This window comes from Oncorhynchus mykiss, chromosome 15 (assembly GCF_013265735.2).
Source record: "Oncorhynchus mykiss isolate Arlee chromosome 15, USDA_OmykA_1.1, whole genome shotgun sequence".
Lineage (NCBI taxonomy): Eukaryota > Metazoa > Chordata > Actinopteri > Salmoniformes > Salmonidae > Oncorhynchus > Oncorhynchus mykiss.
The window spans coordinates 60,073,442-60,086,685 of record NC_048579.1 but is presented as its reverse complement, the minus strand read 5'-3'; the positions used below and the strand labels follow the sequence as shown (position 1 = coordinate 60,086,685).

Below are 13,244 nucleotides of genomic sequence, written 5' to 3'. Positions count from 1 at the left end.
TGTGTAGTAGTAGTGTTGGTACTATACATGATGTACAGTGTAGTAGTAGTGTTGGTGCTATACATGATGTACAGTGTAGTAGTAGTGTTGGTACTATACATGTGTAGTAGTAGTGTTGGTGCTATACATGATATACAGTGTAGTAGTAGTGTTGGTACTATACATGTGTAGTAGTAGTGTTGGTACTATACATGATGTACAGTGTAGTAGTAGTGTTGGTACTATACATGATGTACAGTGTAGTAGTAGTGTTGGTACTATACATGATGTACAGTGTAGTAGTAGCGTTGGTACTATACATGATGTGTAGTAGTAGTGTTGGTACTATACATGATGTGTAGTAGTAGTGTTGGTACTATACATGATGTACAGTGTAGTAGTAGTGTTGGTGCTATACATGATGTACAGTGTAGTAGTAGTGTTGGTACTATACATGTGTAGTAGTAGTGTTGGTACTATACATGATGTACAGTGTAGTAGTAGTGTTGGTGCTATACATGATGTGTAGTAGTAGTGTTGGTGCTATACATGATGTACAGTGTAGTAGTAGTGTTGGTACTATACATGATGTGTAGTAGTAGTGTTGGTACTATACATGATGTACTGTGTAGTAGTAGTGTTGGTACTATACATGATGTACAGTGTAGTAGTAGTATTGGTACTATACATGATGTACAGTGTAGTAGTAGTGTTGGTACTATACATGATGTACAGTGTAGTAGTAGTGTTGGTACTATACATGATGTACAGTATAGTAATAGTGTTGGTACTATACATGATGTGTAGTAGTAGTGTTGGTACTATAAATGATGTGTAGTAGTAGTGTTGTTACTATACATGATGTACAGTGTAGTAGTAGTGTTGGCACTATACATGATGTACAGTGTAGTAGTAGTGTTGGTACTATACATGATCTACAGTGTAGTAGTAGTGTTGGTACTATACATGATGTGTAGTAGTAGTGTTGGTACTATACATAAAGTACAGTGTAGTAGTAGTGTTGGTACTATACATGATGTGTAGTAGTAGTGTTGGTACTATACACAATGTGTAGTAGTAGTGTTGGTGCTATACATGATGTGTAGTAGTAGTGTTGGTGCTATACATGATGTACAGTGTAGGAGTACTGTTGGTACTATACATGATGTACTGTGTAGTAGTAGTGTTGGTGCTATACATGATGTACAGTGTAGTAGTAGTGTTGGTACTATACATGATGTACAGTGTAGTAGTAGTGTTGGTACTATACATGATGTACAGTGTAGTAGTAGTGTTGGTACTATACATGATGTACAGTGTAATAGTAGTGTTGGTACTATACATGATGTACAGTGTAGTAGTAGTGTTGGTACTATACATGATGTACAGTGTAGTAGTAGTGTTGGTACTATACATGATGTACAGTGTAGTAGTAGTGTTGGTACTATACATGATGTGTAGTAGTAGTGTTGGTACTATACATGATGTGTAGTAGTAGTGTTGGTACTATACATGATGTACAGTGTAGTAGTAGTGTTGGTGCTATACATGATGTACAGTGTAGTAGTAGTGTTGGTACTATACATGTGTAGTAGTAGTGTTGGTGCTATACATGATATACAGTGTAGTAGTAGTGTTGGTACTATACATGTGTAGTAGTAGTGTTGGTACTATACATGATGTACAGTGTAGTAGTAGTGTTGGTACTATACATGATGTACAGTGTAGTAGTAGTGTTGGTACTATACATGATGTACAGTGTAGTAGTAGCGTTGGTACTATACATGATGTGTAGTAGTAGTGTTGGTACTATACATTATGTGTAGTAGTAGTGTTGGTACTATACATGATGTACAGTGTAGTAGTAGTGTTGGTGCTATACATGATGTACAGTGTAGTAGTAGTGTTGGTACTATACATGTGTAGTAGTAGTGTTGGTACTATACATGATGTACAGTGTAGTAGTAGTGTTGGTACTATACATGATCTACAGTGTAGTAGTAGTGTTGGTACTATACATGATGTGTAGTAGTAGTGTTGGTACTATACATAAAGTACAGTGTAGTAGTAGTGTTGGTACTATACATGATGTGTAGTAGTAGTGTTGGTACTATACACAATGTGTAGTAGTAGTGTTGGTGCTATACATGATGTGTAGTAGTAGTGTTGGTGCTATACATGATGTACAGTGTAGGAGTACTGTTGGTACTATACATGATGTACTGTGTAGTAGTAGTGTTGGTGCTATACATGATGTACAGTGTAGTAGTAGTGTTGGTACTATACATGATGTACAGTGTAGTAGTAGTGTTGGTACTATACATGATGTACAGTGTAGTAGTAGTGTTGGTACTATACATGATGTACAGTGTAATAGTAGTGTTGGTACTATACATGATGTACAGTGTAGTAGTAGTGTTGGTACTATACATGATGTACAGTGTAGTAGTAGTGTTGGTACTATACATGATGTACAGTGTAGTAGTAGTGTTGGTACTATACATGATGTGTAGTAGTAGTGTTGGTACTATACATGATGTGTAGTAGTAGTGTTGGTACTATACATGATGTACAGTGTAGTAGTAGTGTTGGTGCTATACATGATGTACAGTGTAGTAGTAGTGTTGGTACTATACATGTGTAGTAGTAGTGTTGGTGGTATACATGATATACAGTGTAGTAGTAGTGTTGGTACTATACATGTGTAGTAGTAGTGTTGGTACTATACATGATGTACAGTGTAGTAGTAGTGTTGGTACTATACATGATGTACAGTGTAGTAGTAGTGTTGGTACTATACATGATGTACAGTGTAGTAGTAGCGTTGGTACTATACATGATGTGTAGTAGTAGTGTTGGTACTATACATGATGTGTAGTAGTAGTGTTGGTACTATACATGATGTACAGTGTAGTAGTAGTGTTGGTGCTATACATGATGTACAGTGTAGTAGTAGTGTTGGTACTATACATGTGTAGTAGTAGTGTTGGTACTATACATGATGTACAGTGTAGTAGTAGTGTTGGTGCTATACATGATGTGTAGTAGTAGTGTTGGTGCTATACATGATGTACAGTGTAGTAGTAGTGTTGGTACTATACATGATGTACAGTGTAGTAGTAGTGTTGGTACTATACATGATGTACAGTGTAGTAGTAGTGTTGGTACTATACATGATGTGTAGTAGTAGTGTTGGTACTATACATGATGTACAGTGTAGTAGTAGTGTTGGTACTATACATGATGTACAGTGTAGTAGTAGTGTTGGTACTATACATGATGTGTGGTAGTAGTAGTGTTGGTACTATACATGATGTACAGTGTAGTAGTGTTGGTGCTATACATGATGTACAGTGTAGTAGTAGTATTGGTACTATACATGATGTACAGTGTAGTAGTAGTGTTGGTACTATACATGATGTACAGTGTAGTAGTAGTGCTGGTACTATACATGATGTACAGTGTAGTAGTAGTGTTGGTACTATACATGATGTACAGTGTAGTAGTAGTGTTGGTACTATACATGATGTACAGTGTAGTAGTAGTGTTGGTACTATACATGATGTACAGTGTAGTTGTAGCGTTGGTACTATACATGATGTACAGTGTAGTAGTAGTGTTGGTACTATACATGATGTACAGTGTAGTAGTAGTGTTGGTACTATACATGATGTACAGTGTAGTAGTAGTGTTGGTACTATACATGATGTACAGTGTAGTAGTAGTGTTGGTACTATACATGATGTACAGTGTAGTAGTAGTGTTGGTACTATACATGATGTACAGTGTAGTAGTAGTGTTGGTGCTATACATGATGTACAGTGTAGTAGTAGTGTTGGTACTATACATGATGTGTAGTAGTAGTGTTGGTACTATACATGATGTGTAGTAGAGGTGTTGGTACTATACATGATGTACAGTGTAGTAGTAGTGTTGGTACTATACATGATGTACAGTGTAGTAGTTGTGTTGGTACTATACATGATGTACAGTGTAGTAGTAGTGTTGGTGCTATACATGATGTGTAGTAGTAGTGTTGGTGCTATACATGATGTACAGTGTAGTAGTAGTGTTGGTACTATACATGATGTGTAGTAGTAGTGTTGGTACTATACATGATGTGTAGTAGTAGTGTTGGAGCTATACATGATGTACAGTGTAGTAGTAGTGTTGGTACTATACATGATGTACAGTGTAGTAGTAGTGTTGGTACTATACATGATGTACAGTGTAGTAGTAGTGTTGGTGCTATACATGATGTACAGTGTAGTAGTAGTGTTGGTACTATACATGATGTACAGTGTAGTAGTAGTGTTGGTACTATACATGATGTACAGTGTAGTAGTAGTGTTGGTACTATACATGATGTACAGTGTAGTAGTAGTGTTGGTACTATACATGATGTACAGTGTAGTAGTAGTGTTAGTACTATACATGATGTGTAGTAGTAGTGTTGGTACTATACATGATGTGTGGTAGTAGTGTTGGTACTATACATGATGTACAGTGTAGTAGTAGTGTTGGTACTATACATGATGTACAGTGTAGTAGTAGTGTTGGTACTATACATGATGTACAGTGTAGTAGTAGTGTTGGTACTATACATGATGTACAGTTTAGTAGTAGTGTTGGTACTATACATGATGTACAGTGTAGTAGTAGTGTTGGTACTATACATGATGTACAGTGTAGTAGTGTTGGTGCTATACATGATGTACAGTGTAGTAGTAGTGTTGGTACTATACATGTTGTGTGGGAGTAGTGTTGGTACTATACATGATGTGTAGTAGTAGTGTTGGTACTATACATGATGTACAGTGTAGTAGTAGCGTTGGTACTATACATGATGTGTAGTAGTAGTGTTTGTACTATACATGATGTACAGTGTAGTGGTAGTGTTGGTACTATACATGATGTGTAGTAGTAGTGTTGGTACTATACATGTGTAGTAGTAGTGTTGGTACTATACATGTGTAGTAGTAGTGTTGGTACTATACATGATGTACAGTGTAGTAGTAGTGTTGGTACTATACATGATGTACAGTGTAGTAGTAGTGTTGGTACTACTATACATGATGTGTAGTAGTAGTGTTGGTACTATACATGATGTACAGTGTAGTAGTAGCGTTGGTACTATACATGATGTACAGTGTAGTAGTAGTGTTAGTACTATACATGATGTGTAGTAGTAGTGTTGGTACTATACATGATGTACAGTGTAGTAGTCGTGTTGGTACTATACGTGATGTACAGTGTAGTAGTAGTGTTGGTACTATACATGATGTACAGTGTAGTAGTAGCGTTGGTACTTTACATGATGTACAGTGTAGTAGTAGTGTTGGTACTATACATGATGTGTAGTAGTAGTGTTGGTACTATACATGATGTACAGTGTAGTAGTCGTGTTGGTACTATACATGATGTACAGTGTAGTAGTAGTGTTGGTACTATACATGATGTACAGTGTAGTAGTAGTGTTGGTACTATACATGATGTACAGTGTAGTAGTAGTGTTGGTACTATACATGATGTGTAGTAGTAGTGTTGGTACTATACATGATGTACAGTGTAGTAGTCGTGTTGGTACTATACATGATGTGTAGTAGTAGTGTTGGTACTATACATGATGTACAGTGTAGTAGTCGTGTTGGTACTTTACATGATGTACAGTGTAGTAGTAGTGTTGGTACTATACATGATGTGTAGTAGTAGTGTTGGTACTATACATGATGTACAGTGTAGTAGTCGTGTTGGTACTATACATGATGTACAGTGTAGTAGTGTTTTGTAGGATCAGCAGCAGTGATTTTCTGTATGGCTGGTACCATTCAGATAATAGTGAAGGGAACAGCCGGCTGCAGACAGTGAAACTGATCCATTCTCTCCCCCTCCCTCTTTCAATTCATTTCAATTCAATGGTCTTTATTGGCATGGGAAACGTGTTAACATTGCCAAAGCAAGTGAGGTAGATAATATGCAAAAGTGAAATAAACAATAAAAATTAACTGTAAACATTACACATACAGAAGTTTCAAAAGAATAAAGACATTACAAATGCCGTATTATGTATATATACAGTGTTGTAACGATGTACAAATGGTTAATGTACAGAAGGAAAAATATATCAACTTAAATATGGGTTGTATTTAAAATGGTGTTTGTTCTTCACTGGTTGACCTTTACCTGTGGCAACAGGTCCCAAATCTTGCTGCTGTGATGGCACACTGTGGTATTTCACTCAGTAGATATGGGAGTTTAATCAACATCGGGTTTGTTTTCTAATTCTTTGTGGATCTGTGAAATACGTCTCTGTCTCTGTTATGGGTTGAGCTGGAGTAGAAAGCAGAACACACATTGTGACCTCAGGGACTTTTTCCACCAGGGTGAATGGGGTCAACAGAGTTCTTCAGTTTGTCACGATGTGAGGAAAAGTGCAGTCAACATGGACTCATTAGAGAGCCAGAAACAGAGACAGAGACAGCAATAGAAAGAGAGATAGATGTAGGGAGGGATGGAGATGGAGAGAGAGATAGATGTATGGAGAGAGAGATAGATGTAGGGAGAGAGAGATATATGTAGGGAGGGATGGAGAGAGAGAGATGTAGGGAGGGATGGATGGAGATGGAGAGAGATAGATGTAGGGAGGGATGGAGATGGAGAGAGAGAGATGTAGGGCGAGATGGAGAGAGCGATAGATGTAGGGAGGGATGGATGGAGATGGAGAGAGATGTAGGGAGGGATGGAGAGAGCGATAGATGTAGGGAGGGATGGATGGAGATGGAGAGAGATAGATGTATGGAGATGGAGAGAGAGATATATGTAGGGAGAGATGGAGAGAGCGATAGATGTAGGGAGGGATGGATGGAGATGGAGAGAGATGTAGGGAGGGATGAGAGAGCGATAGATGTAGGGAGGGATGGATGGAGATGGAGAGAGAGATAGATGTATGGAGATGGAGAGAGCGATAGATGTAGGGAGGGATGGATGGAGATGGAGAGAGAGATAGATGTATGGAGATGGAGAGAGCGATAGATGTAGGGAGGGATGGATGGAGATGGAGAGAGAGATGTAGGGAGGGATGGATAGAGAGATAGATAGATGTAGGGAGGGATGGAGAGAGCGATAGATGTAGGGAGGGATGGAGAGAGAGAGATAGATGTAGTGAGGGATGGATAGATGTAGGGAGGGATGGAGAGAGAGATAGATGTAGGGAGGGATGGATGGAGATGGAGAGAGATAGATGTAGGGAGGGATGGATGGAGATGGAGAGAGATAGATGTAGGGAGGGATGGAGAGAGAGAACATGGATATGAACAGCTGTTGGAGGCATTACTCAACATCTGTCCTGCTCTTCACTTAGAGTGGTCTGCTTACCAGGGCAGCCGGAACACACACACACACACACACACACACAGAGGGAGAGGGAGAGACATCCAATTTCATAACTCACACATGCTAATCTTAATCACTAGCAATCTGAAATGTTCAGTACAATTTTCTGTGTTTTGTGTCTTCCTTAATTCTCGACACCCAGAGCCAAATCTGAGGTGCACACTGGCCAGCTACTTGATTTATGTCTCGTTTGTCATAAGAGACTTTATCTTCCCTTCTGTTTGTTGTGTTCTTATATTCAGCCCTAAAACACAGTTCCCTGCATTCAAGACTAAAACCTACAATTTGTTGATAATGGTTTTTGCTTGGAGGATAAGGAGTGATATTATCTCCCTCCTTGGTGATGAGGTTTCATTTCCTTTCGTAAGGTGCACTCCCTGCCTCATCTGAGTCATAAGAACAGGGAACATGTTACACCCACACACACACACACACACACACACACACACACACACACACACACACACACACACACACGCACACACGCAGAGAGAGTGCTCTGGTACTGCAGAGTGGTCTCCCATGGGCGACACCGCTGCTACTAGAGCATTGTGGGAAAATGCAAATATTGACACCCGCTTGATCTGTGTTTAAATACTAGAGTCATTCATCAATTACATCGGTCAACATGACCCATATTGTTAATACTGAGGCTTGCAAATACTACTATGGTGCTATTGTTATGTAAAAGCTGACATGGCTTTACACAGTAGCAGTTGTGCAGAGGAATAGCCTACAGCCAAACATCCATGTAGACAGAATCGTTACAGACATCAATGCATATAGTGTCCTTTACATATGGACCTGGCTAAAATCAATGGCTTGACATACGTTGATATGATCTGATGCATCTATGTGTGCATTTCCTGCAGCTGTTTGACCGCGTGAGGGAGGACAACCCAGACTTCCACCAGAAGATAGTTCCTATCAGCAGTGAGTTGACACAGCCTGCCCTGGCCATCAGTCCTGAGGACGTAGAGAGACTGACCTCCTGCGTCAACATCATCTTCCACTGTGCTGCCACCATCCGCTTCGACGAACCCCTCAAGTGAGGACCACACCCCCTACACACTGACTCTTCCTCTATCACCTAGCTCACATGCTAACTCACCACTTTATCAACTCAACAAATCAAATCAGTTTGATTGTGTATAAATGCATGGACATAGCTTGTGTCTGACACAGAGAGAGGTACAAAGACATAGAGATCCTATTAACTGACGTCAACACAGTAGACAGTCTGTAGTTGCGAGGAGGTCAGCCCGTATAGGGGCCAGGGTCGTCTTTATCTTGGTCACATGTTTTATTTTGATATTTTACTCGGGTCTGGTTTATGGGGTCGGAGGGTTTTGCTTTGTCATTGTCCCGAGTACCAGAAAGTGCCCATTGTCCAGGGACTTCCTACAGGAAGTGATGTTTGTTTGATAGTCTGGACTGTTTGTGTTCTGGTGTTGACCAATGGGGAAGCTGATATATCTAGAGTATGATGAGGATGTTGAGAGACACAACAGAGATCCCAAGATAATATAGCGTCTGTGTAGCGTCTGTCAAGCAACATTGTCAAGCAACAGGCAAACACTTACATAAATAGTAATTAAACATATTACATCAAAATCCAATGCAATGTTGAGCGAATAAAGTCTTGTAGAATACAGTCATATTGAATTTAAAAATTGAAACTGTTTAAGTTTTCAATATTCCATGTGGTTTCATCATCTCACGTAGTAGACAGTGCATCGATGTTCCATGTGGTGAGAGAGAGACAGACCGATAGAGAGAGATATGTATCCAGGGAGTCTGCAGGGGTTCAAAGGTTAGGGGGTGGGATGACCTGAAATATTCTGCTTTTACAAACTGTTATGCTGTTTTCAAATTAAACTCAATACCTTGCTCTTGTTAAAGCTTTTTAGAATGTATTCTTTTTTTGTAGGGGGTAGAGAGATGTATCCAGGGAGTCTGCAGGTAGCTAGCTGTAGGGGGTAGAGAGATGTATCCAGGGAGTCTGCAGGTAGCTGGCTAGCTGTAGGGGGTAGAGAGATGTATCCAGGGAGTCTGCAGGTAGCTGGCTAGCTGTAGGGGGTAGAGAGATGTATCCAGGGAGTCTGCAGGTAGCTGGCTAGCTGTAGGGGGTAGAGAGATGTATCCAGGGAGTCTGCAGGTAGCTGGCTAGCTGTAGGGGGTAGAGAGATGTATCCAGGGAGTCTGCAGGTAGCTAGCTAGCTGTAGGGGGTAGAGAGATGTATCCAGGGAGTCTGCAGGTACAGTGCCTTGCGAAAGTATTCGGCCCCCTTGAACTTTGCGACCTTTTGCCACATTTCAGGCTTCAAACATAAAGATATAAAACTGTATTTTTTTGTGAAGAATCAACAACAAGTGGGACACAATCATGAAGTGGAACGACATTTATTGGATATTTCAAACTTTTTTAACAAATCAAAAACTGAAAAATTGGGCGTGCAAAATTATTCAGCCCCTTTACTTTCAGTGCAGCAAACTCTCTCCAGAAATTCAGTGAGGATCTCTGAATGATCCAATGTTGACCTAAATGACTAATGATGATAAATACAATCCACCTGTGTGTAATCAAGTCTCCGTATAAATGCACCTGCACTGTGATAGTCTCAGAGGTCCGTTAAAAGCGCAGAGAGCATCATGAAGAACAAGGAACACACCAGGCAGGTCCGAGATACTGTTGTGAAGAAGTTTAAAGCTGGATTTGGATACAAAAAGATTTCCCAAGCTTTAAACATCCCAAGGAGCACTGTGCAAGCGATAATATTGAAATGGAAGGAGTATCAGACCACTGCAAATCTACCAAGACCTGGCCGTCCCTCTAAACTTTCAGCTCATACAAGGAGAAGACTGATCAGAGATGCAGCCAAGAGGCCCATGATCACTCTGGATGAACTGCAGAGATCTACAGCTGAGGTGGGAGACTCTGTCCATAGGACAACAATCAGTCGTATATTGCACAAATCTGGCCTTTATGGAAGAGTGGCAAGAAGAAAGCCATTTCTTAAAGATATCCATAAAAAGTGTCGTTTAAAGTTTGCCACAAGCCACCTGGGAGACACGCCAAACATGTGGAAGAAGGTGCTCTGGTCAGATGAAACCAAAATGGAACTTTTTGGCAACAATGCAAAACGTTATGTTTGGCGTAAAAGCAACACAGCTGAACACACCATCCCCACTGTCAAACATGGTGGTGGCAGCATCATGGTTTGGGCCTGCTTTTCTTCAGCAGGGACAGGGAAGATGGTTAAAATTGATGGGAAGATGGATGGAGCCAAATACAGGACCATTCTGGAAGAAAACCTGATGGAGTCTGCAAAAGACCTGAGACTGGGACGGAGATTTGTCTTCCAACAAGACAATGATCCAAAACATAAAGCAAAATCTACAATGGAATGGTTCAAAAATAAACATATCCAGGTGTTAGAATGGCCAAGTTAAAGTCCAGACCTGAATCCAATCGAGAATCTGTGGAAAGAACTGAAAACTGCTGTTCACAAATGCTCTCCATCCAACCTCACTGAGCTCGAGCTGTTTTGCAAGGAGGAATGGGAAAAAATGTCAGTCTCTCGATGTGCAAAACTGATAGAGACATACCCCAAGCGACTTACAGCTGTAATCGCAGCATAAGGTGGCGCTACAAAGTATTAACTTAAGGGGGCTGAATAATTTTGCACGCCCAATTTTTCAGTTTTTGATTTGTTAAAAAAGTTTGAAATATCCAATAAATGTCATTCCACTTCATGATTGTGTCCCACTTGTTGTTGATTCTTCACAAAAAAATACAGTTTTATATCTTTATGTTTGAAGCCTGAAATGTGGCAAAAGGTCGCAAAGTTCAAGGGGGCCGAATACTTTCGCAAGGCACTGTAGCTAGCTAGCTGTAGGGGGTAGAGAGATGTATCCAGGGAGTCTGCAGGTAGCTAGCTGTAGGGGGTAGAGAGATGTATCCAGGGAGTCTGCAGGTAGCTAGCTATCTGTAGGGGGTAGAGAGATGTATCCAGGGGGTCTGCAGGTAGCTAGCTAGCTGTAGGGGGTAGAGAGATGTGTCCAGGGAGTCTGCAGGTAGCTAGCTGTAGGGGGAAGAGAGATGTATCCAGGGAGTCTGCATGTAGCTAGCTGTAGGGGGTAGATGTCTTTAGATGTCTTTAGATGTCTCCTACTCAGTGAGGAAGCGGGAATGAGGTCTTCAGAGGGATTATTAAAACATTAAAGAGCTCTGTGTCTATCTGTCTCAGTGTATTCTCACAAGTCTTCATCATACTGTTAAATACGCCTGTCTGGGTGCCTGTGCGGCTGCTGGGAACAGATCCCGTTGAGTAGGAGAGACAGGACAGCCTTAAGGGATGAGATGCAGTCAGAGAGGTGAAAGGAGGTGTGGGGAGGCGGGACATTAGCCATGACTGACAGCTCAGTTAGGGAAAAGCTGTGAGAGTGTTCTCTGAACAGCATCATAGCTCTCTTCTCCTCCCTCTTTCACTTTCTTTTCTCTTTTCACCCTTACCTCTCCATCCCTTCCTCTGTATTTCTCTCTCTTTCTCCCCTGTTCTCTCTCACGTTCTCTCGTCTGACACACAATGATGTTACCCTGTCTCCAGAGAAACAAAGTTGCCAGGGGGAGTTGGACCATAATCAGACAACAGTTTAATCACTGGGACCCAGACCACAGCATTTCAGATAGCGCCCTAGACTCAACATCTGTGCTGTGCAAATGTACAAGGCTAGTCAAGCCTAGCACTGCAGCAGTGATAAGCACCATAGCCACCATAGCTTCTAGGATACAGTATATCTGGCACCCTAATGAAAATACAACAGCGGAATTCATTAATGACTCAGCGGCTTGGAACAGTGAGGAACACAGTTAGGAGCAGTCCACAGACACAGTGGTGTTCTCTCTCAAACTGGCCTAGTGCTCTATAATAGTTCTCAAACTGGCCTAGTGCTCTATAATAGTTCTCAAACTGGCTTAGTGCTCTATAATAGTTCTCAAACTGGCTTAGTGCTCTATAATAGTTCTCAAACTGGCCTAGTGCTCTATAATAGTTCTCAAACTGGCCTAGTGCTCTATAATAGTTATCAAACTGGACTAGTGCTCTATAATAGTTCTCAAACTTGCCTAGTGCTCTATAATAGTTCTCAAACTGGCCTAGTGCTCTATAATAGTTCTCAAACTGGCCTAGTGCTCTATAATAGTTATCAAACTGGCCTAGTGTTCTATAATAGTTCTCAAACTGGACTAGTGCTCTATAATAGTTCTCAAACTGGCCTAGTGCTCTATAATAGTTCTCAAACTGGCCTAGTGCTCTATAATAGTTATCAAACTGGCCTAGTGTTCTATAATAGTTCTCAAACTGGACTAGTGCTCTACAATAGTTCTCAAACTACCCTAGTGCTCTATAATAGTTCTCAAACTGGCCTAGTGCTCTATAATAGTTATCAAACTGGCCTAGTGTTCTATAATAGTTCTCAAACTGGACTAGTGCTCTACAATAGTTCTCAAACTACCCTAGTGCTCTATAATAGTTCTCAAACTACCCTAGTGCTCTATAATAGTTCTCAAACTGGCCTAGTGTTCTATAATAGTTCTCAAACTGGCCTAGTGCTCTATAATAGTTTTCAAACTACCCTAGTGCTCTATAATAGTTATCAAACTGGCCTAGTGTTCTATAATAGTTCTCAAACTGGACTAGTGCTCTACAATAGTTCTCAAACTACCCTAGTGCTCTATAATAGTTCTCAAACTACCCTAGTGCTCTATAATAGTTCTCAAACTGGCCTAGTGCTCTATAATAGTTATCAAACTGGCCTAGTGTTCTATAATAGTTCTCAAACTGGACTAGTGCTCTACAATAGTTCTCAAA

General features: G+C 40.5%; 1 protein-coding gene across 1 annotated transcript in view; it reads left to right on the top strand.

Annotated features, from left to right (window-relative positions):
* The window catches only part of si:dkey-97m3.1 (fatty acyl-CoA reductase), a 77,605-nt gene that overhangs the window by 53,582 nt on the left and 10,779 nt on the right, over positions 1-13,244 (top strand). Inside the window, exon 3 of the mRNA XM_021563887.2 lies at positions 8,244-8,419. Coding sequence (XP_021419562.2) covers positions 8,244-8,419 — 176 coding nt within the window. The remainder of the gene's footprint in view (positions 1-8,243; positions 8,420-13,244) is intronic.